The 25,079-nt window shown below is 34.8% G+C and overlaps 3 protein-coding genes across 5 annotated transcripts; 2 read left to right on the top strand and 1 right to left on the bottom strand.

Moving 5' to 3' along the window:
* Positions 1 to 303: 303 nt before the first annotated feature.
* On the top strand, positions 304 to 12,418 carry LOC117126698. Its single transcript, XM_033275541.1, has 10 exons — positions 304 to 5,400; positions 5,494 to 5,717; positions 6,545 to 6,818; positions 6,986 to 7,100; positions 7,182 to 7,306; positions 7,432 to 7,513; positions 7,606 to 7,717; positions 7,795 to 7,958; positions 8,041 to 8,161; positions 8,226 to 12,418. Exons 2-10 carry the CDS (start codon positions 5,529 to 5,531, stop codon positions 8,565 to 8,567), a joined length of 1,524 nt encoding a protein of 507 aa, XP_033131432.1. The 5' UTR covers positions 304 to 5,400; positions 5,494 to 5,528; the 3' UTR covers positions 8,568 to 12,418.
* Positions 12,419 to 13,060: 642 nt separating this feature from the next.
* On the top strand, positions 13,061 to 19,555 carry LOC103830244 (putative ABC transporter C family member 15). Of its 2 annotated transcripts, none has more exons than XM_009105996.3 (11): positions 13,061 to 13,325; positions 13,532 to 15,876; positions 15,966 to 16,052; positions 16,645 to 17,286; positions 17,376 to 17,540; positions 17,613 to 17,907; positions 17,978 to 18,192; positions 18,269 to 18,574; positions 18,644 to 18,707; positions 18,786 to 19,025; positions 19,108 to 19,555. In XM_009105996.3, exons 1-11 carry the CDS (start codon positions 13,301 to 13,303, stop codon positions 19,233 to 19,235), a joined length of 4,512 nt encoding a protein of 1,503 aa, XP_009104244.1. In that variant the 5' UTR covers positions 13,061 to 13,300; the 3' UTR covers positions 19,236 to 19,555. The 2 variants fall into 2 exon arrangements, with proteins under 2 accessions (XP_009104244.1, XP_009104243.1); XM_009105995.3 differs by having other exon boundaries at positions 13,529 to 15,876.
* LOC103830245 (beta-glucosidase 16) lies at positions 19,519 to 24,534 on the bottom strand. Of its 2 annotated transcripts, XM_009105997.3 has the most exons (13): positions 24,455 to 24,534; positions 23,308 to 24,404; positions 23,171 to 23,240; positions 22,462 to 22,520; positions 22,281 to 22,356; positions 22,128 to 22,205; positions 21,888 to 21,975; positions 21,562 to 21,817; positions 20,864 to 21,197; positions 20,727 to 20,758; positions 20,379 to 20,481; positions 20,166 to 20,262; positions 19,612 to 20,034 (listed from the first exon to the last, which is right to left on the bottom strand). In XM_009105997.3, exons 2-13 carry the CDS (start codon positions 23,452 to 23,454, stop codon positions 19,830 to 19,832), a joined length of 1,545 nt encoding a protein of 514 aa, XP_009104245.1. In that variant the 5' UTR covers positions 23,455 to 24,404; positions 24,455 to 24,534; the 3' UTR covers positions 19,612 to 19,829. The 2 variants fall into 2 exon arrangements, with proteins under 2 accessions (XP_033131431.1, XP_009104245.1); XM_033275540.1 differs by lacking the exon at positions 24,455 to 24,534 and having other exon boundaries at positions 19,519 to 20,034; positions 20,166 to 20,246; positions 23,308 to 23,750.
* Positions 24,535 to 25,079: the final 545 nt, after the last annotated feature.

Here is a 25,079-nt window from a genome sequence, read left to right as displayed (position 1 = left end):
ATGTAGTGATTAGTACCTCAGCCACTGACTTGGAAAACTTCAACAGTTGAATGAGATAACTGTAAACCCAATGTATATATATAAAAAAATTCTTGGAGGGAAGCATGTGACCCCGGTGGCTGGTAGAAGCCGACAAGTGTATTAGGTGAAAACGAGCCAGCCATCGTCGTTTTCCAACATCCCACACGAATGTTCGTCCGTTTCTTCAACCGCTTGCCACGTGTCCTTCCTAACCATCATCCTGGGCCTAAATTCATATTGGGCTTTTCTAAAGTCTTCCTTATTCATTGGGCCTTCTAAATCCAGTTAATGCTGTCTTTCCGACAGAATCTGTATTGTGGGGGTTCACGTGGAATTTCAACATTGGAACATTCAAACGCATCTCAATCTTGTAGGGTTCTTATCTTGTTTTCTTACATGATCATTACCATCACACGTTGTTGCTTGATCGTTTTCCCCATCAAGGTCAATGCTGCAAAATCAACCGAAGATGTGTTTTGAGGAAGTCAAAGATGTATTTGCATCTTATACTCATCCAAACAAACAGTTTTCGGTATAGTCCTCTTACGGATTTTGTGTATTAGTTATCATCAGTGCTTGGTTTGGCCTCTATATTTGTCACCATCACAGACTAGTCTCGCCGAACAAAACAAAAGACAGACTTCCAAGTCCACTTGCCTTTTCGTGTACGTTGGGTTTATAAATGTGTGCTTATGTATATGCAAGTATCTCTACATTTTAGATGTTTGCATTATGACACAGCCACATAATATTCATAGATTGGCCCATGAACACTTTGCCTTCATCTGATTATGTATCCAAGTTTCGCTCACATCAGCCAGCCCAATCCCACTAATGTAATAATATCTTCGATCTTGTTATTTACACTCCTCCTTTAGTCCCCTCAAAAACATTACACATTCATTGCATTTATTACTAATTATATGCATTTAAGATTACAAGTATATCAAATCCACTATAATCTAAAAAATTCATATAATTAGCAAAACCTATGCAATGAATGTGGACTCTGAACAGAAACACCATGAGTGGTTCTTATTGATTGCTATAAATTACGGACTTTTACAATTTGGACTGATATGATCCTTTTTTAAATATTTTCTTGTATTTTTCCAAAGTTAGAAAAAGGCAAGTCGATGACGCAGCTAAGCATAAGAAGAAAAAAAGGACCGAAACAACCAAGAAACTCACGTGGAAATCACTACATGTGACACATTTTGTTAAAAGATGACAAAGATCTTCCTTACAGATTTGTGTGTGTTTGTTTATTCCAGTTTGAGAGAGGATACTGATGATAGCGTTTGCTTTGTCGGTATATCATTTAGGGTTTTTTGCGTTCGGCAGCATCTCAAGTCAATTATAGACCAAAGACATCGACTTATCAATCATATATGCTTGCCTTTCTCTTTCCAGCGTGCCTCCAATCTGATATATAAATGAATGTTGCACACGTATATATATATGCCTTGAGTTATTTATTTATACATTTTTTTTTTGATAATTTTGATGTGATCCCAAAGGCTTTTTAGGTCCAAGAACTAATCACCAAAAAGCCCATAAAATCCGGATTTTCTTGCCAATTAAAACATCTATGAGTGGTCAAAGAAAATCGAATCTAGGGTGGAAACTCCAACTGTACTCTTTAAGCCAAAACCACTTGGTTATAATTCTTATATCTTCATGTTAATAATTCGAACCTATTTCCTGTTTCGGGATGATTAATATATAAATATTTATTAGAAAATGTTAATAATTCTAGAAATATTTAAGAATGAACAGAGAAGTCCGAAATAATTTATTAAGGAATTAGGGGTTATGGACTCCACGCTTTCCAGGCTTTCATGCAAGTGGTATACATACTTGCTGCCGATGGGATATATATTTATTTTATTACTTAATCACTTTTTTGTCAGCTTCACTTTAAGAAACCGAAAACATGTGTTTAGACCATGATCAATGGGGTCTCTCAAAAAGAAGGCTATTTTAGTGTAATTAGGAATTAAAAAAAATAGTTTTTAACTAAAAAACACTAAAAAAACATATCATAAATAAGAGATATAAAATACATCTCTAGCAGAAAAATGTTAAATCATGTTCTAAGAACTTTATTAGAATCTCTCTCGTTAATTACGCTCTTATGTATCAGTATCAGCCATGTGTAAAAAAAAACAGGACTGGTTATTAATTACTTTTGATATATAGCTTATGCAAGTGGTAATCGCGTTTAATCAAAAAAAAAGTGGCAACCGATAGCAGTTACTATTTGAAATTAGTTTTCATAATCAACAGATGCATTAACTAGGGATTCATATGAAACCATTTTATTTTATTTTTGTCAACGAAACCATTTCATTTATCAAAGGAATCCGAATAACTAATTGACTCGCATTATATATCGACCACCCTCCTTCTATACGTTAATGTTATACTATAGTTATATAAGAAAAGAGTGATGGTAAAAAATCAATCTCTCGACACCAATAGAACAAAGAATATATTTTATTTTCACTAATTAATAAGTATGTCATGATTGTATATATGTATGCATGTGTAGCCGTATATGTTCATACTAATTGAAGATACGATGTAAGTGGTAAAGAGAGAGAGATAGAGGACAAAACAAAGTGGAATCCGAATCTCTCTCACTCACCTCTGATCTTTTCCCAAACGGCTCGAGCACTAGTCGTTGTCGCCAAATCCTTACCACGTACAACCTAATGCTAAACAACAAAATTCAATAATACTAGTCTAAGAAAATTAACTAGACACTTATCACATATGTATTTCTGATAATAGAAATTTAAAAATTTATGAAGCTCGGCCCTAGTCGTTCAACGATATCACTATACTCCATACGAGTGATTAATTATATCCTTTATATTTCTCGTTAGCGTCTAACACGTGATTTTAGATTTGAAAACTAGTTGGTGTTTCGACTTATGATTTCCGATTACTATAATAATGCAATAGCCTTTTAAGCAAAAAAAAAAAGTAAAATAATGTTACACCAAAAAAAAAAAGTAAAATAATGCAATAGACCTAGCACTTTGTGTTTCAATTATTATTATTTTTCAATTATATTACATTATGTTTTCTCAATACTGAAGAATAAAAGTATGATGGTTCTTTTGACGTTTATATTTGTGTTTGCATTCTTGAACTCTCATGTTATAATATCCTAATCATTAAAAATAAAACATAGGAACATAGCCCCTATAGCTCAGTTGTATTTCTCGGAAAATAAAATAAGCTCTGAAAACAATACCTTCCTTTCCTCGTTATTTCAAAAAAAGAAAGAATAATAAAATAAAATAACAAACATGTGGCCTGACATTCTTCACTAGCACTAACATCACTTTTTCCTTGACGCGTTTAACCCATCAAGTGAGACGCATTACAAATAATGAAAAGAAAGTAGAGTGAGTGATTAGTGTATGGAGATGTGCAAGAGGAATAGATGTCACTGTCTTCACAATGGAGAAAAATTACATTCAATCAAAATAAAGTTTGTTTCACTCATCTTTCACGTCCCATCCTTTTCCTCGTTTTGTTTCCACAAAAACATATTTATAATTATTAATTTTCAGACAATTTAAAAAATGCGAATGGGCGTGTCGTAAGGGGCGGATTTGCCGTGAATTTTGGTGATCACAGCCACTTTCATGTCACTATATCGTAACAAAATTGAGCATATAGACGTTTGAAGTAAACCCATTGTCCCATATCGTCTTGTTAGTTGTCTTTTTTTTTTTTGACACACTATTTTTCATGCGTTAATAATGCCCTTTTGAAATCTTTTCTTAAAGATCATATGTATATACCATTCAAGATCATATCAATGGTGTGGATATATTCCTGGAAGCCGAGTTGAAGAAAACAAAATTAAAACACCTCACATGTGGTTACATCACAGTCCTTCAACACCAAACTTTTATATATGTACGACTCTATATGACACTCTTTAGAATGGATACATTGAGTAGTGATAGGTGAATGTACGATCGGAATAAATTGTACAATCCAAGAGGTTATCTTCAAAGATTGTTTCCCCATTAAGAAGATTGTTTCTTTAATTAGAATAAGTGGAAGGTAGACATCTCCTCCTAAAATCAAGTATACTAATCCACGGCTAGGGGTGGGCATATTGGTTTAGTTTTGGGTTCAGTTTGGTTTGGTTAATTTGGGTAAAATTCAACCCAATCAAAACCGAAGTAGTATGGGTTTGGTTTTGGGTTTAGTTTGATTTGGTTTAGTTCGGTTTTTTGTTTAGATTTAGTTCGATTCACTTTATTATAGTTTAGTATTGTTCGGTGTTATAAAATGTGTTGGTATTAGTTTGATTAAAAGACTATTTGTATCTACCTTCGGTTTTTATTGATCCTAGAAAAACTTATGTTAGACAATCTTATTTTTAGACAATGAAAATTGAAGAATCTATGATGGATCGAAACGTCGACACAAACTTAGATGCTTTTGGTTTTTAGGTTTTGTTTTTAGTACAATCTCTAGGTATTACACATTATGATTATAATTATAGAATATATATAATAGTATTATTTGCAATCATATTTGAGAACTTAAAAGAATATAAAAATTAAGAAAAAAAGAAAAACGGAATTTTTACTAAATATTTCATATGTTAATCCTAATGTGTTATTTATTAATAGATAAAAACATTTTGGGTTATCGGTTTGTTCTTTGTAAAACCAAACCAAACCATTCAAGTTGAATAAAACATGAACCAATTGGGTTATGTAAAAAATACGGTTTGGTTTGGTTGGATTGGTTCAGTTTCTTTTTTTTTCACTCCTAGTAATTGATAGAATGTATTGATTATACAAGTAGATTATTGTTCACAATAAATGGAAGGCATATACTACTTGGTTATAGAAAACCACATCCATTTATCCGTGTATAATGAAGTCTGAATGTCTGATCACGAAGAGGAATATTATTGGTGTATTAAGACTTAAAAATTCGCCTAATAATTTTATTCATTTTTTTTGTTCACAAAAATATTCATTCATTTGAAGTTTAAAACCAGCATAGTTATCTAACACTACTAAAAGCAAAATAAGAAGAGCATACAGGCTATCCACGTCGGATTTTTTATTTGGCCAATCAGGTTCTTTTTTTTTTACACGTCAGACTCGGGTTTGCCTTTTGCCCGAAGTCGAGTAAGAGATTTCGTGGGCTTCTGATTTCTCTTTGGGCTTTAAGTTTGATTCGGGCTTCTTTGTGTTTTTTGTGTATCGCGAGGAGAATCATTTAGGTGAGCCGACATCTAAACGAGAAGCTTCTCCTCACCATTACCGCTTCGTGTTCTTCGATCAAAAAGAGAACCGTAGATTCCATCGATTCAATCCTAAGCTATCAATAGTTCCGTTTCGATCAATCAATACCCCTTCATTATGATTTCTTTTCACCTCCCTCTTTTCCTCCTCTTATATAATTGATCTTCCTTCTCCGTAGAATGCAAAACCCTAGAAAAACTCAGATCTCAAGATATGGCGATGAAACGAAATGGAAAGTCTCCTGCGTCTTCCGAGTCTGACGAATCAGTGATGTTCTTCAGAGATGTCTCTCTCGGTCCCCATGAAACCCGGTTGCGATTCCGACTCATCCATTTCTGGGAGGCTCAGAACCCGGTGAAGAAGACCCTTATTGGTCTGGAAATGCTTCTCATCGACGAGCAGGTACGTCAATTCTATAAATAGTTCCTAGACCTTGAGATCGATGTGTGTTAGGGTGCATTAGTTATGTTTGATTAGTTAATTAAATTTTTAACAGTGATTTTGCCGGTTCTTTAAACTTGGAAGGTGAATCTAGGGTTAATTAGTTATGATAAAAAAACTTTAAAATTTGGTTTTGACGTTTTCCTGGTATTTTTTTTGTTTAAATCTTGAGGTTTGTTTCACGTTTTTAGTTTTGTTATTCTTTCCCGACTATATTAATTGTTACTGGACCGTGCGATCCGTGTCTGCGTTCATTAGTAATGTTAGAACGGAGTTAATTTAACTTTGAGCTATGCTTTCACGTTTCTTTAAACGTTAATAAGAATTTGTAGTTTGATTTTGTCATTTGTTTATATGGGTGTTTAGTTAGTTAATAAAAATTTTTAACAGTGATTTTGCCGGTTCTTTAAACTTGGAAGGTGAATCTAGGGTTAATTAGTTAGGATTAAAAAACTTTAAAATTTGGTTTTGGCGTTTTCCTGGTATTGTATTTGTTTAAATCTTGAGGTTTGTTTCACGTTTTTAGTTTTGTTATTCTTTCCCGACTATATTAATTGTTACTGGACCGTGCGATTCGTGTCTGCGTTCATTAGTAATGTTAGAATGAAGTTAATTTAACTTTGAGCTATGCTTTCACGTTTCTTTAAACGTTAATAAGAATTTGTAGTTTGATTTTGTCATTTGTTTATATGGTTGTTTAGTTAGTTATTAAGGTTTGGGATCGTATTTGTTTAAATCCGAGGTTTGATTCTGATTTTGTGTTTTTCTTATTATTTTTCCGACAATAGGGAACTGTCATTCAAGGATTCATCCCACCAGGTCGTATTAAGAAATACCTGCCTGAGATGAAGCGAGGTTCAGTTTACGAACTCATCAACTTCTACGGATCGAAGAACAAACCGATGTATCGGGTTGCTGATCATATCGCAACCGTGTCCTTCGCATGGAACTCTGAGTTGTCGGTTCTTCACGACATTCCAATCCCTTTTGATGAAGACCGTTTCAGGATGCATTCGTATGAGGATTTTGAGGCCAACTGTGATCTCAAAGGTGACCTCTACGGTAAGAATTCTAATTTTACTATATTTATATTTTGATGTTGTTTTGGCCTATCTTCCTGTTTGATAAAGAATTGTAGAATTTTGTTCAGTTATGTGATTAGTTCAAGTGTTTCTTTTTTTTTAAATGATTAGACATCTGAGTTATGTTCTTGATGATAAATGTTATAGATGTTCTTGGCCACATGAAGCTGGTTGATGGACAGGCTCTTACCGAGCGTCCCACCATTGATGAAGCGAAGCTCGCTACCACTCGGCACATTATGGTTCACGTGCAATCACATGAGTAAGTGTGTTCTTCTTTTTTTGATAAACCATATCTCTTTAGTTCATAAGGTTCTTAAGTCCCTAAGATATTATTTTCCAGAGGACCTGTTATGAAGCTTTACCTCTGGGACCAGGCAGCAACGGACTTCTGCAAGAAGTTTAAGTCCTATGAAAACACTCCCACAGTTCTTTTGGTCACAGCTGTTAACACTAAACGTCTCGGAGGTACTTATTTATCCCTTTGGTTTCGCGTTTGACTGATTAAACATTCTACAAACGTTTTGTTCTTTAAAATCGCCTTCTAACTTTACACTCTTATCATCTTTAATCCTTCTTCCGTCATTTTACAGGTAACCTGGCACTGAGTTCTATGTCTCCCACACGGGTTTTCATGGACTATGATGTGCAACCAACAATTGATTACTTCGCGTGGTATGTAACACTGTCTATATAAGTTTATGTTGAGCACACATTTATTCAAATTGAAGTTATTGACTGAATTTATGATTTCTATTAATTGTTAGGCTCTCCTCGAACCCAGAGATTGCTAAGCAGGTTAGTGCAGAGGTGGTCACTAAGCGGGAGACGATGACCATATCTGACATCTTCTCCTACATGACTCTGGAATCTGCAAAGGTAAATACAAAGCTAAATGTTACATGCAATTTTTAAACGCTTCTATGTTTATATCAAATGCTTTTGAACTGTTGCAGGATGCCTTTTTTGAGTGCACTGCCACGATTGATGATGTGGTTCATGGATCTGCTTGGTACTATATTGCATGCACTGGGTGTCATAGTAAGGCTACCAAAGGCGCAAATTCATTGATTTGCACGAACCCAAGATGTGTGAAGGATACCACAGCTGGAGTTGCACAGTAAGTTCATTGGCATCGATAATCAATTACACTCTCTCTTATATAGTTTTTGGATTATTGACTTCTAAAACTTACATAACAGGTACCGTGCAAAGATTTCGGTCTATGACAGCAGTGAACAAGGTTTCTTTGTCCTGCTTGGTGATGCTGGTTTTCAGTTGACTGGGAGGCATGCATCTGAGTTGGTCAGCAGCTACTTTGAGGTATATATCTATCAGTTTATACTCTCAAATGATTGAAACTCACATTACTGTTTTTGAATGCAAGGCCAATAAAGACAAAGGTCCTGACCATGAAGTGCCTGTCCCGGAAGCTCTGATCAGCATAGTCGGACAGACCCATAAGTTCTGTGTAAAAGTTACAGACCACAACTTCTCTGGCAACACCCGAGCAATCACTGTGACCAAGATCCTCCCTCCGGAGACATCATCACCCACAAAAGGCTCCGTTGATAACGCTATTGCTGCAACATCCATGGAAGCAGTGCAGACTGGAAGTGAAGTGTGTGGGCCTTCAAAAAGCCGTGGAGATTCTGCAGATGAAGAGAGTAAGAGAACGTTTGACAGTGTTGATCCAGAGAAAGTCAAACGGGCAAGGTGTGAGAAATAATGATTCAGTTCGATAATTCTTAAGTCTTTGCATTGAACTTCAAGTACTATGTTGGTTTTTGCAAGTTTGCTTCAGTTTGGTACTATTTTGGTTTTTAACAACACTTTGCTTTGTTTCTTTTCATTTCAAACTTTGGATTTTAATCGATTAAACTATCCTTCCTATATAGTTTACTCAGATCAATTGTTTTCATGTTTAAATTCCTTTATATACACCAACTGATTTGGCCTCATCAATATCTTGCTAGACTTATTTATTTCCATAATCCATACACAATTTGAACTCCACGTAGCCATCACACACGCATATCACACAGCATGAAGATTTTAGAATATTTTACATTTATGAAATTTCTTAAAATCCCATATTCCTTATGATCCTATATTTATGTTAAAACCAAGCTAAATAGGAAAGTAATAAATTCTCCTTAAGAAAGTTTGCTTCGGACATTATAATCCCATATTACTTATGATCCTTAGGAAGGAAAAAAGACAGAAAATCAAACTCTCCCAATTATTCACTTGCGTTAGAAAGAAGGAGACTCGAGAAAGACAAAGACCTCATCTGTTTCTTCTACACTTCCAAGCAATATTCGTCTGGAACAAGTTGGTGGTGCGGATCTCTGTTTTACCGGTATGGATAGCCTCCCCAATAATCAGCCCATTGAAGTGTCAGGTAAATACCAAATCCCTGCATGATTCTCTTAAACAAAAGAAAATTAGAAGCATCCCGTAGCGTTTATAATTATTTTTTACCAATGAGTATGAATATCCAAACTATATTTAACCACAAGTTGGTTTGGATGGCAGTTCTACTCATTCGGCATAGAAAGTTGCAAAGCAACATTATAATTCAAATTTTTTATATAAGAACTATCCAGAACGTTTTATAAGACTAAATAAATAATACAATGTCATCCTTATAATTTTTTACGTTTTTTACTACGTTGGAATTATTCCTTATGAATAGAAGGGATGATTCTATAGTCAATGATATATAGTGGCTATGTAAATCACGTTTTGTAAAAAACCAGTATATTGTATGCTAAGTTGCTTCGTCTATACAGACAAGCTTTAATTATATATATACTTAAATATCACGAATGTTAATTTCAATTTTTCACGAAAATAGTATATATATTAGTTTCCCAGTCTTCACAGCGATATGTCTCGAGTTTTTTTTTAGTTTGAGTTTTAAGGACTTGAAAGTTATATATATATATATATATTTAACTTACATCAAAAGTAATATACAAATACTGTGTTTCAGTGCCGTGCGAAGGTTTTTGGAGGCCCGAGGCGAGTTAAATAAATTTTACATGATTTTTTTTTTTGAAAATATTTTTATTTAAATTCGAATTATATAAAGTTTTTTTTTTTGAAAAAACATATATATATATATATATAACACTAAAAAGTTTTGATATATTACCTTAACATTTTCTAAATTTTTATAAACTAAAAACCAAACTATAAATTTTTAGCGTTTTGGATTGAAATGTTGGTCGCTGTTAAAAATTTTAATATTAGCATTTAAATTAAATACAATAAACTATATATTCAAAATATTATAAATTTTTAATCAAATTCTATAAATATATAAAATAAATTTAACTCATAATATATACAAAGAAGACAAATATGGATCAAATATTTATAGTTAATTTGAAATAGAATCTTTATAGTTTTATATAAAATATTGTAAAATTGATCACAAATTAGTTATTTTAAACACAAGTCAAATTTAGAATCAAATAATAATAAAAATCTAACTAAAAAAATACATTAAATATCAAGTAATTTTTTTTTTTTTGTAATTAGGGGCCCTAAATATTTTACAAAATTTGGGGGCCGTAGGCGAATGCCTTTTTAAATCCATGTGTGTAATAAATATAGTTAGAAATTCATGTACCTTATTACAATTTTTAAATCGAATGTTTTTTAGTGACATCTTCAATGCAACACATTCCCCAAAGAATCCACGAACTTCAAGAAGGGGTTTCAGTGCGTCCTATCATAGTATGTATAAGAAATGTTTGGGACATCAAAAAACACCAAATAGATAATACTCGAACTTCCATCGGCTTCCTGTGCTACGACCACCACGTAAGCCTTTTCTAAACTTCTATATATATATATATATATATATATATATGTTTTCCAATCCACCATATTTGATTTAAATAACTCACTGCTTACTTAATTGGATTGGCACACCAAAATTTGATCACACCCAGGGACAACTATTAGAAGGTCGGGTCACCGGAGACATTCAGCCAGATGATCCAAAAAACTTAACCGAAGGAGATACATATGAGTTCTCGAGATTTTCTGTCATACATAATTCCCGACAACGGAAACTCACCCAACTGCCTTACAATATTCAGATCAACCAAAAGACAATAGCATTGAATGTTACACTCGATTGTCCGATATTTCCAGTTCACAGTTTATCTCCTCAGAAATACAGAAATCTATTGCGGTTGGCCATTTTGCCCACACACTTACCAGGTAAATATGTCATCCCAGTATTAATTAAACAAATATGTATATTTATTCTAAAATAAATGTGCAGATGTCGTCGGACAGATAGTCATAATACAAAAAATAAAACCTCACCACCCGGAACTCAATATTGATGCCACGATTGGCCTACGGCTGAACAGGTTAGTTTAACACAATAGTTAACAACAGAATAATTATTATCTTCATACCACATCTCTATCTCAGGTCAACGATCGTCAAACTCATATTGTGCGACAAGCAAGCAGCAGATTTTAGCATCCTATAAAGTAAGAAAGATAGAAAATTTAAAGTTATGATCGTCACAAGCTTAATTCCTAAACTAATCCAAGGTAAATAATTCTATATAACACATCAAAAAATCATACATATATAATTTTTTTATTTAACAGCATAAGAATAATATCCAATATTTTGCAGGCAAACTTATACTCCGTTCAACACCAGCAACAATTTTCTACTTCAACAAATCAATTGATTACATAAAGCATTTCAAAAGGCGAATAAGGGATTACGCAAAAACATGCAGCACGGAGTGACCCTATTTCATGCATCATTCGGATTATTATTCTCTCTCTCACAAATTTGATACCTAGATTTATTTTCATATAAAATTGTTTTATGATTCCTTTCCTTTAAAACCCTACTTCTATATAATACTTAAAAAAGGCGATGTCTAGATGTGATTGAGCAAGAAGAAAGAATAATAGATGATGAAATTTCAAATAGATTTTAAAGACCTTTAATTTATGTAATATTACAAAACTCCAAATTCGTTTATTACAATAAAAATTTTACCAACATATATATTAAAATAATATTCTGAAACGATATTCAACTGTAAGTTTTCAACAATTACACGTTTAAAAAATATTATTAAGTATGCTTCGTTTTTTGAAAATTGGGTGTTTATATATTAAATAGGTTATTGGAATACTTTTTCTTTTGCTGAATTTATTCGAAATAAGACTCCGACCTTTTGAAATAAGAGAATTTATGTTATATACATAAATTCAGGACAAAACTCTAAAATTTATGTTAACGATTATCGAGGATCAGGTGCTAACAACCGTCACACTCCAAGATCATATTGCCCTGATTGCTAATTTATTATAATGTAGAGCACCTACAAAAATTGTACTAATAATCACTATTTTATATGTTATGTATCAAGATTTAACATGATGGAATCTTAATCTAAAAGGCTATGCGAAGATATCAAATATTATTTTAAGACTCCAACTTTATGAAACCCATGTCTAGAAAGGTCACTTTTTCGGGTTATGTAATTAAACGATTTCGCAATTAACTTTAGCTAACGTTATGTCATCCACTGAGCTACTGTTGTTTTAGTTTTATTTGGTGGAGATTGGAGTGGAGGACACAACAACCACCTCAACACTTATTGCGTCCATACAATCAACACCAAAATTTAATATGATATTTTGGTTCAACATTTTCACAAACAAATAACCCGGGCGTAGCCCGGGAACGGACCTAGTAGTATTAAAACCACATACACAATATATAATCTATACTCTTTCTGTTTTTTTTTAAAAGCTTTCATTTTAATAGATATTTTTTGTTCAACAAAAAATATCATTTTAAAATTTAATAAAAAATATATTTTTTTTTAACTTAATATTAATTACAAACTGCATTGATCTTATAAATAATTTTAATTTATTTCAAATATTATTAATTAAATAGATGTAATAAGAACATAAATACATTTTAATCATTTTCTAGATATGAAAAATGTCAAACGCAGTTTTAAGAAATGGAAGAGTGTTATTTTAAACATAACGTCAAAGTGACAAAATCAGCAAGTTCTTAGATTTTACTCTTTTCAATGTATAAACAATTATGTACAAGCTACAAATTCTTGTAGTCCCTAGACACTGTATAATCCGAGTTTAATCTATGTGCACAATTTTAAAACTACTTATATTAAAAAAATGGAAGGAGTAAATAAGAGGATTTAAGCGGCTCGTGTTGTTTTGTTTCTGACATCAGTAGGCATATACTGATATACAATGTTCTCGTCCGTTACTATAATCTCACAACACTTTTCAAACTTTCTCTCTTCGCCTCTTCAGGTTCTACACCTCAATCTGAAAACATGAACTCTTTCGTCTCCAATCATCTCTAGCTTCTCACTAAGTGCGAGAACACTTGTCTTCCCAATACAAGAAGAAGCTAAAGCTATCTATGTCCATGCCCTTTGTTTCCGCAGGTAAAAAAGTTGTGATCTCTTAACTTATAACTTTATATCTTTTCTGGAGACTGTATATGATCAAGACACTGCTTTAACGTAACATAAGAAGTTGCTCCCCTTCATAGTATAAATCGAAAAACTTTTTTTTTCTGGTCTAAATGTTAAGTAGTAAATCGAAAAACTTGTTACTAACTCAATATTTCCTTCTTTGATATGCGCAGCAGAGATGGGTTTAACGCAATGGCTCCAGCTAAACTCGCCTTGTATGAAGGAACATATAAGCATCACCATGCAACTGGCCTTCCTCGCTTTCTTTGTGATTCATTTCGCATGGAAACGGCTTGGTGCAGTGAGAAACAGAGGAGTTCATGATACAGAAGAAGACTTGAAGAAACAGAGCATAACCGTGAAACAGAGCTTCTCTTACAAACTCTCCCTCCTCTGTTCTGTTTCCATCTTCGGGACTCATTGCTTCGTCTTGCTTCTGCTGTTACAAAACAGCGTGGTGCCCCGGTGTGATTCCTCTGTTTCTGTCTTCTCCACTGAGATCTCACAAGCTCTCTCGTGGCTTATCGTCTCTCTTTATGTGATCAAGATCAAAGAACGGAGACTTTTAGAGTTTCCTTGGATGTTAAGGTCATGGTGGCTCTGTAGTTTCATCTTATCCTTAACCTTCACTGCTCATTTCATAACCGCAAAACACCACAAGCCTCTCGGGTTTAAGGACTATGCTGACTTGACCAGTCTTGTTGCATCCTTGTTCTTGGTTTCTCTCTCAATCAGAGGAAACACCGGTTTACATCTTCTTGAATCCACCGAAGAAGTCACAGAGCCGTTACTACTCTGTTCCGAAACAGAGCAAATCAAGAAGAAAACTTCTTCTTTTTCTCCATACGGAAACGCAACTCTCTTCCAACGCATCACTTTCTCATGGATCAACCCTCTCTTCTCCCTCGGATACAAGAAGCCTCTCGAGAAAGACGACGTACCGAACATAGACGTGAAAGACTCAGCCCAAACTTGCTCTCAAGCCTTTGACAAGAACCTGAAGACCACCATAGAGCAAGAAGGACCAGGGAGAGCCTTCTTCTACAAGTCGGTTCTTCGATTCGTCTGGAAGAAAGCAGCCATCAACGCGGTTTTCGCAGTCGTAAACGCCAGCACAGCTTACATTGGACCGTACCTCATCAACGACTTTGTTGTCTTCTTAACCGAGAAACAAGACCAGAGCTTAAACTACGGTTACCTTCTTGCACTAGGCTTCTTAAGCGCCAAGATCGTCGAGACAGTCACTCAAAGACAGTGGATATTCGGAGCTCGTCAGCTAGGAATGCGCCTAAGAGCAGCTTTGATATCACATATCTACCAAAAGGGTTTACTGTTATCTAGCCAGTCTCGGCAAAGCCACACGAGCGGAGAGATCATCAACTACATGAGTGTAGATGTTCAGAGGATCACTGACTTCATCTGGTATGTAAACAACATATGGATGCTACCTATTCAGATCTCCGCGGCGATTTTCATCTTGCAGAAGCATCTGGGACTAGGAGCTGTGGCTGCATTGGTCACAACTTTGATGGTGATGGCTTGCAACTACCCTTTGACAAGGATTCAGAGAACTTACCAGTCAGATATCATGAATGCTAAAGATGAAAGAATGAAAGCAACTTCAGAGATTCTTAAGAACATGAAGATCCTGAAGCTTCAAGCATGGGACAATCAGTTTCTCAACAAGGTTAAGAGGTTGAGGAAGAAAGAGTATGATTGTCTATGGAAGTCCTTGAGGTTACAAGCTTTCACTACTTTTATACTCTGGGGAGCTCCTGCTTTGATCTCTGTGGTGACTTTTGTTACTTGTATGCTCATTGGAGTGAAGCTAACATCTGGAGCAGTCTTATCTGCTCTTGCAACGTTTCAGATGTTGCAAAGTCCGATTTTCGGTTTGCCTGATCTCCTCTCTGCTCTAGTTCAAAGCAAGGTTTCTGCGGATAGGATCGCTTCTTACCTTCAACAAAGTGAGACTCAGAAAGATGCAGTTGAGTATCTTTCAAAGGATGATACTGAGCTGAGTGTTGAGATTGAAAACGGTGCATTCAGCTGGGAGCCTGAAGCAAGCAGACCAACTCTAGATGAGATAGAACTTAGAGTTAAGACAGGGATGAAAGTGGCGATTTGCGGAGCGGTAGGGTCAGGAAAGTCAAGCTTGCTATCATCGATCTTAGGGGAGATTCAGAAGCTGAGAGGAACGGTTAGAGTCAGTGGCAAGCAAGCCTATGTTCCTCAATCACCGTGGATACTAACTGGGACTATTAGAGATAACATTCTGTTTGGAAGCATCTATGAAAGTGAGAAGTATGAGAGAACTGTTAAAGCATGTGCTTTGATAAAGGACTTTGAGCTGTTCTCTAATGGAGACATGACAGAGATTGGTGAGAGAGGGATCAACATGAGTGGAGGCCAGAAGCAAAGGATACAGATTGCTAGGGCTGTGTATCAAGATGCTGATGTATATCTGCTTGATGATCCTTTTAGTGCTGTTGATGCTCATACAGGGAGACAACTCTTTGAAGTAATGATAATGTTAATGAAAGTAATCTTTGATTATGATTAGTTTCTTAAAACTCCACTAATGACATTGTATTCTTGTTGGTTTTGTAGGAGTGTTTAATGGGGATACTGAAAGAGAAGACAGTACTTTATGTTACACATCAAGTTGAGTTTCTTCCAGCAGCAGATCTCATTCTGGTAAGTGTAACCACCATTTATATAGAGTAGAAACTCTATAAATCAATACTTGATAATTTAATAAATATTATAAATTAATAATTTTTCTTGGTCCCGAGTTAGACTGATTCAAAATATAACAAAATCGATAAGATAATAAGATAATATTTTTTTAATAAATCATATGCAAATATATGGTCCAACTAAAATTATAAATTAATAATATATATATATATATAATTTATTTAAGTATAATCAAAATCTTGTAGCTTTTATATTCACGATATAGTTTATTTCTATTTTCTCTCAATACTTCAATATATTTTGATAATATGTAGTAAAATTATATTTAAAATCACATTTATATAATATGAAACACATTTTAGATACACCAAATAATATAATAAAATAATTTGTAAGTCAAAATTTTAAAATTTAATTAATGTATATACGGTAAAAACAATTTGTAAGTCAAAATAAAACTTTGTATAAATAATAACTCTATAAATTAATAAAATATTATAGTCTCAATATTATTAATTATAGACTTTCTACTCTAATTACTGAAGTAACTGTTAAGTTTCCATTGACATTAGTCTTTGTACTATACAAGGTGATGCAAAATGGAAGAGTGATGCAAGCAGGAGAGTTCCAAGAGCTTTTAAAGCAAAACATAGGTTTTGAAGTTCTTGTTGGAGCTCATAACGAAGCTCTTGACTCAATCCTATCAATTGAGAAGTCAAGCAGAAACTTGAAAGAGGAATCCAATGATGATGATGATACATCAGCCATTGCAGAGAGTCTTCAGACACAGCGTGACTCAGAGCATAACATCTCAACAGAGAACAAAAAGAAAGAAGCAAAGCTAGTGCAAGATGAGGAGACAGAGAAAGGAGTGATTGGGAAAGAAGTTTACTTAGCTTATTTGAGAACTGTTAAAGGAGGATTGCTTGTGCCGATCATAATCTTGGCTCAGTCTTGCTTCCAAATGCTGCAGATTGCTAGCAACTACTGGATGGCATGGACTGCTCCTCCTACTGCTGAATCAAAACCAAAAATGAGTATGGATAAGATTTTACTCGTTTACACGCTTCTTGCTGCAGGAAGTTCACTTTGTGTGTTGGCAAGGACGATTCTAGTAGCTATAGGTGGACTTTCAACAGCAGAGAAGTTCTTCTCAAGGATGCTTTGCAGCATTTTCAGAGCTCCTATGTCATTTTTTGATTCAACTCCAACAGGAAGAATCTTGAACAGAGTGAGTGTTCTGAATCAGTCCAACATAACATGGTTTCTTTATTACTTAAGACTCAAGTAACTTTTTTTTATTACATGTTCGTATAATAGGTATCCACAGATCAAAGTGTTTTGGATTTGGAAATGGCAATAAAACTAGGTTGGTGTGCTTTCTCCATCATTCAGATCGTTGGAACTATCTTTGTGATGTCTCAAGTTGCTTGGCAAGTTTGTGTCATATTCATTCCAGTAGCAGTAGCCTGCGTGTTCTATCAGGTAAGATAAAACCTGTTCTCTCATCAATGGTATAAGTAGTCTTGTTAAGTGTATTATCTTCTTGTTCTTCAGAGGTATTACACACCAACAGCAAGAGAACTGTCACGCATGTCAGGAGTAGAAAGAGCTCCTATCCTTCACCATTTCGCTGAATCTCTTGCTGGTGCAACAACAATACGCGCATTTGATCAGAGAGACCGCTTCATTAGCTCAAACCTTACTCTTATTGACAACCATTCAAGGCCATGGTTCCATGTTGCATCAGCAATGGAATGGCTTTCCTTCAGATTGAATCTGCTTTCTCATTTTGTATTTGCATTTTCGTTGGTGTTGCTTGTGACTCTCCCTGAAGGTGTCATCAATCCAAGTAAGTCAGCAAATACATTGCCTAATGGAATCAGAACTCTACCTTCATGTTCTTCTTTTTTCTTATATAGGTATTGCTGGTCTTGGAGTCACATATGGCTTAAGTCTGAATGTATTACAAGCCACAGTGATATGGAACATATGCAATGCAGAAAACAAAATGATCTCTGTAGAAAGGATTCTCCAATACTCCAAAATCCCCAGTGAGGCACCATTAGTAGTTGATGCTCATAAGCCTCTTGATAACTGGCCAAATGTTGGATCAATTGTCTTCAGAGACCTACAGGTAAACTACAAAGTATATGCTATTACATTATATCCTCCTAAACAGATGTAATCATCCAGAGATGTATTTCTTCCAGGTCCGGTATGCAGAACACTTCCCAGCTGTCCTGAAGAACATCACTTGTGAGTTTCCAGGAGGGAAGAAGATTGGAGTTGTGGGAAGAACAGGAAGCGGAAAATCGACCTTGATTCAGGCACTATTTAGGATTGTTGAGCCAAGTCAAGGAACCATAGTCATTGATAACGTGGATATTACCAAGATAGGTTTGCATGATCTGAGATCAAGACTTGGGATCATTCCTCAAGATCCAGCGCTGTTTGATGGAACAGTTAGAGTGAATCTAGACCCTCTAGCTCAGTACACAGATCAGGAACTATGGGAGGTATAAAAATACTGCAAAATCTTTTGTGATAACTTAAACAGAACATAATACAACAATGTAATGTTTCAGGCGCTTGACAAGTGCCAACTAGGAGATGTTCTGCGTGCAAAAGAAGAGAAGCTGAACGCTACAGGTGATAGTTTCTGACATTATCATGAGTAGAATACAAAACTATGTGAACTGAAGATTCTTGAATGTGTTGTTGTAACAGTGGTTGAGAATGGTGATAACTGGAGTGTAGGGCAAAGACAGTTAGTGTGTCTAGGGAGGGTGTTGTTGAAGAAGAGCAACATTCTAGTGCTTGATGAGGCAACTGCTTCAGTTGATTCTGCAACAGATGGTGTGATACAGAAGATCATCACTCAAGAGTTTAAAGATCGAACAGTTGTGACTATAGCTCACAGAATCCATACAGTGATTGAGAGTGATCTTGTTCTGGTTCTTAGTGATGGTAAGAGCAATATACATGTGCTTTCACATACATACACATCTTTTTAGTTATGAGGTCTAAACCACCTTTTTCTCATGAGCAGGACGAATAGCAGAGTTTGATTCACCTGCAAAACTGCTAGAGAGGGAAGATTCTTTCTTCTCCAAACTCATAAAGGAGTATTCAATGAGATCTAAACACTTCACTGGCTCAAATAATCTTCTCAGCTGAGAGTGACACTGTGAGTTGATCTTCTGTTGTAGAGATAATAAAAGACCAATGCATCAGTTAAACCTAAGTTAAAAGTGTTCTAACTATCTATTTAGTACATAAGTTGAACATAGACATGGAGAGAGTACCATGGTTAGTACTTAGAAGCAAGGTGCATCTAGGAAAGTTCAGTTCAACATTTATTCTTCAGTATGCTTTATATAATTCAATCACAAATGTTTGTGGTTTTCTTTTCAGTTTGTTGTTAGAGAACATTTCATGTCACCAATGTAATAAAGCAGGAAACTGTTGTATGGTTACATATAAAACTCAATTTATCAGCTGTAATATAAGAAAAGTTTCAATGCAACAATAATATGGTAACAACCTTCGCATGTGTAATAAGCTTTAGAACTTTTATAGATCAAAGTCTAAGCTCAGTGCTTAGCAATGTTCAAGAAATCGCTAAAGGCTAATTAGACGTTTTATAGAGGATTGGTGTTTAGGCAGGGATCTAGACACCATCTACACCAATTTTTAAAACTGTTTTTAATGTCTAGAACCCCTCGGAAACAACAACTAGTCGAATACATTTAAGCAATGACTCATGGTTTATTAAATAACAGCCACCTTTTGCCTCGTCCCATTATACTCTCTCTTCAACAGTTTCCTAAACCACTTGGCTGATTTCTTCGGATACCTCTTACGTCCATCTTCAAAGTCCACAAACACTAGCCCGAACCGGACCGTGTATCCTTCCGCCCATTCGAAATTGTCCATCAACGACCATGCAAAATATCCTTGCACATTCACCCCCATCCTACAATTTAATGAAAATATAGTTTTCAATATTATTATGTCAAAAAGCAAATCAGTATGTTTGAAAGAACTATGTAATGTTTATGGAAACTATATCATGTTTATATATGTGACAGGAAAAAAATAGCTTACAAGATTGCATCGCGAACCATCTTAAGGTGATGAGCGTAGTAGTCAATTCTCAAGTCATCATTGAGAAAGATTTCTCCAATGCTAGCTTCATCCACTCCTACATGATTTTAAGAAAGAGACAAGAACAAAGTATTAGTCTAAGCTAGCTCATGAAGTCATGATTCTAAACGTTCAGTTAGTTTAGATATATATTTTGCAGATGTTATCATTTACCGTTTTCTGTTATGTACAAGACAGGATCATCGAATTTGAATTTGACATGTAGTAGAAGATCACGAATACCCTCAGGGTATATCAAAAGCCAATCCGAGCCAGCCTGAAATTAATCATCATAGTTACAGAAATTACATAAGATAAACCGCTATTTTTTATAGATAAACAACTCTTTAAATACCTAAAAGAAAAAAATCTATCTAATAACATTATATTTTATCCAATTTAATACAATATATGTTTTACTCTTATTATTAACTTAGAATATAATGGAAATCTTGATTTGATTGGGAGACTAATCTAAATTCTTGAATCTTGACTAACTAAGGTTTAATAGAATAATCATACCGTTGGACCGAGAGGTACTCCATTGCGTTCACCTAATACAGTAAACAACATTAGTATATAAATAACATAGAATTTCGATATTAATTAAAGAAAATAGTCAGATTGTAGGTAAAAGAAAACCATATAGTTTCACGGACCTACGATGCTGACGCAAGCATCAGTGGACATGGTGATCTTTTCAGTTGCACATGGCACGTCTTTGACGTAAGAAGACGAGTAATAATTAATGCCTATGAAATCATATGATCCTTTGAGCATGGACGACTCTTCTGGTGTAAATGTAGGAAGACGGCCATCTTTTACATGGTTGACCATTTCGGTCGGGTATTTGCCATAGACAATTGGCTCCAAGAAGTAGTTGAAGGTGAAGGCCGTGGCTCGAGCCGCAGCTAATTTGTCAGCATATGAATCTGAGTAAGGGTAGTGCCATACTGTGTTTAAGGCTATGCCAATTTCACCTTTCTGAATCGCCTGAAAACACAGCAGTAGGTGCCAAACGCAATCACAGTGAAGAAACAGAGTAAAGCAGAGCCGAAACAGAGTAAAAACAGAGCCAGCGCTGGAACATAAATCAAACAAGGAACTGATGAATATTGTCACATCCCGGGTTTTCATATATAGTGTTTTATGTTGAAAGGCTTAAGATAATTGATTTGATTACCTATATTACCAAAGTGATTCACTTGTCCAAATTTTTTTTATAGGATTAAATGTTTTTGAACTAGAGTACTAAAAAGATATGTGACCTATCGAAAAATGAATTGTAACTGTCAGATAGAACGAGCCAAAGAGTGCCGTGGGCAAGGGCGTTACAAATGTACAAGGTAAAACATACCTGGTACTTTTCTCTGTAGATTTTGACGGCTGCTCCATGAGCGAGGAGGAAGTTATGGCCGACGATGTAAGGCTCGCGGGCTCCATCACCGCCGGTGCAATTAGGATTAGTGAAACTGGAACACCTTCCAGGTGCGTCTTGGCCAGTTGTAAAACCATTATGTACCACTGAAAATGGCTCGTTTAATGTCGTCCAATGCTTCACTCTATCTCCAAACTTCTGGAAACAGAGTTCCGCATAGTCCCGGAAATCATTCCTGTTTCATTAGCAAACGCTCAACAACAACCAAAAAGAAAAAGAGCCAACGAACAACATTTTTTACTAACACGATCTCTGCTCCTAGGAAGCCACCGTAAGTATGTTGAAGTGCTTCTGGTAAGTCCCAGTGAAAGATTGTGACATATGGCTTCACTCCTACAAGATTAACAAACATAACACACAAAAAAACATTAAAATGTTGCTCTTAACGAATCTTGCTAATTTTCAGTGGTTTTTGGCAAGATCCTAGATGTCACCAAGACTCCATTAGTATCACCAAGAACTGCGAAACAGAGAATCATTGCTACCTTTAGACAGAAGGTGATTAATCAAGTTGTTGTAATAGTCGATTCCAGCCTGGTTGATACCTCCCTTTAAATCCCCACCTGAATCAGTTAATTACTACTCCGCTCACGAATATTAAAACTATTTAGATGGATTTGTTAGGATTTATATCTTACAAGGCAAAATCCGTGACCAAGAGATTGAAAATCGGTAAGCATCAAAGCCAATTTGATGCAGAAAATTCACATCTTCCTGATTTTCCAAAAGACATTCATGAACAAAAAATGTAATGATTAGTTAAAATCCTTTTGTTTCGTGGAGCAAGTACCTCCTTATATGTTCAGGGCAGTACTATACCTTGTAAAGGTTGTAAGAATCATCAGCAATGAACCCATTACTACCATCCAATATCTTCTCTGAAAAGAAGACAAAATATTAGTTAGATAATCTAATTTCAAGAATAAGGAACAATAATGTTCAATTGTTCATCGTCATGTCATGTTTCATATGAACATAAGGTAAATCAGGTGCACATCAATCAAAGAATTACACATGAATTTAAGTCAGATGGATTTCTAATTAAAAGCTAATTAACAGTAAATGGATCTACTTATGTTGTAGACAATGTCTTTACTACGGCCCTTAAAGATGATAACAAATTGTTTATTAATTTTGGAATGTTTGGCAAAGATGGATGGACCATTTTTGGGATCAGGTTGGATTAGATTGTATGGATCTGACTTGATACCATAATAAATTAGATGAAATTCTAACTCAAAACCAATTGATAGTAAATGCATTGACCCATGTTTCTTATATACTAATTATGATATTTTCCAACTTTTGTACTGTCCCTAACATATATATGATTGAGTTACACAAAACTAATATTATATGTTGTGGTTAGAAAATTGATTTTGGCCATAATCTCGGCGATCCAAAAAAAATCAGATGCATATACATAAACCGAATTCCATAAGAAAAAAATAAGCTACATTTCAAAATATTGGAATCTTGATGTATAAAGTTTTAAAGCATTTAGGGTTTCTAAGTAAGAAGAAGAAACCTGGAAACTTTTCAGAAAAGGTGTCCCAGATACTTGGTCCTCTACCATCTTCATGAGCAGCACCTTCACACTGCAAAATCAAGAAAATGTTATAAAATGAAACGAAATAGTAAGTATATATATAGTAAGAACTAAACCTGATATGCAGAAGTAGCACATCCAAAAATAAAACCTTGTGGGAAATCACTTCTTCTCAGTTTAGGTCTTGAGGAATGATTCTTGGCGAAAACTCCAACGTAGGCGGAAGTAATGAGCAACATAAAGACGAGACCTTCACTTCTCATTTTTTCGTAAAATCTATCTCTTTTAATATATAAGGGATTTTGGTTGTCAAACTCAAAACTTTATAAGTGTTGGGATTTGATAATTTGTAATATTGTTGTATCTTTATATAGAGTTGTTAGTTGAGGGAGTTACTGTACAAGAGGAACAACTGTTTTTTACTAGTAGTTGTATGTATATATCTACATTGATTTTACAATTGTTTCAAGAAACCTTATCCTATAAAATCAGTAGAAGAAACATAACATTATCTTAAGAATTAGAGATCTATAGCCCATCTTGTTTTCGACTTTGTCCCATCTCTTTGTCGACTTTCTCCCATCTTTTCAAAAAGAGGATAGCTTATCTATAATTTTATATAAATATATTATTGCTCAATCATCTTTAAAGAATGTCGATATTTATATTTCCGCCGGAAAATAAAAAGATATATTGTCGTAGTTTACCATGGTAGTGCTGATGCACTATTTGTTTTAGCTTTGATAATATTTCAGTTGATTTTAATTTAAGAATGATTGTATAACAAAGAAGACTAAAAAGGGAACAAAGTTTTATATCCGCAAAGAATTCTTAGCCCTGGCTGTTTAAACTCTACTTTGCTTCAAAGCTTTTCACACAACAAATTAATCTAGAAAAATAGTTCGAGGGCTTTATAAGATTTAGACATCTTAGGGATAAAACATGAAGCCGAACCAGTTGCTTATAAGAATCTCTTCTTCTTAATTGCAGACTTCAACAAGTACTCTTCCTTCTCAGATTCTTCAATCTCTTCTTCTCTTTTCAAGAACTCTTTGAACCACATTGCAGACATTTTTGGGAAATGTTTTAGCCCGTTGTTGTAATCGACGTAGAAGAGGCCATATCGGACTCCATAACTAGCGTTCCATTCACAGTTGTCTAGTAACGACCATGCAAAGTATCCTTCAACTTCAACAGTTCAACTCCATCCTCCCTGAGCAAAAAAACATTTATCATCAGTTTCTTGTATGTGAAGAAACTTACTGGATGGCTTGTTGGATGCTTTGGAGATGTTTCTTGTGGTACTCTGTCCTTTGGAGATCCATCAAGTTAGAAAGCTTTATTTTTTCCTCATAATCCATATCACAATGTCCTGAAGCAAAAAGAGGAGAGAGAGAGAGAGAGTTAGTAAACCATATTCCAAGAAACAAATGAGTATAAACTATCATGGAAGAGCTTCGTATGAAATTATTACCGTTTTCAGGGATCATGAACTTTGGGCTTTCGTATTTATTTTTAGCCTAAGTAAGAAATTTTCAAAGCCCTTGTGGGTATAGAAAGACTCATTCTGAACCACCTCTTACTCCCAATGTCTGTCCTGCTTTGTTTTGTTCTGTTTCAATTGATATAAAACTTGTAAGACCACAAAATCGGTAACCAAAAGCCTTTAGAAACTAATAAACCCTTAAGAAGCTTGTGAGCCAAGAAATGAATAAAAACCCTATATAATACGATACGAGTTATATGTATTATGTAAACGCTACTTATGTTTCTATTCAATGCGTGCGTCTGATCTCCAATTGGGAGTATTATGGTCCACTTCAGCAATGCTTTTAACATAGAAATTAAAGCACTGTAATACTTCTCTCCAACGAAGTCAAAAGAACCC

The sequence above is a fragment of the Brassica rapa genome, chromosome A07, assembly GCF_000309985.2.
Source record: "Brassica rapa cultivar Chiifu-401-42 chromosome A07, CAAS_Brap_v3.01, whole genome shotgun sequence".
NCBI lineage: Eukaryota > Viridiplantae > Streptophyta > Magnoliopsida > Brassicales > Brassicaceae > Brassica > Brassica rapa.
Note: the sequence above shows the minus strand (reverse complement) of the source record. Positions and strands in the feature narration are given on the sequence as shown.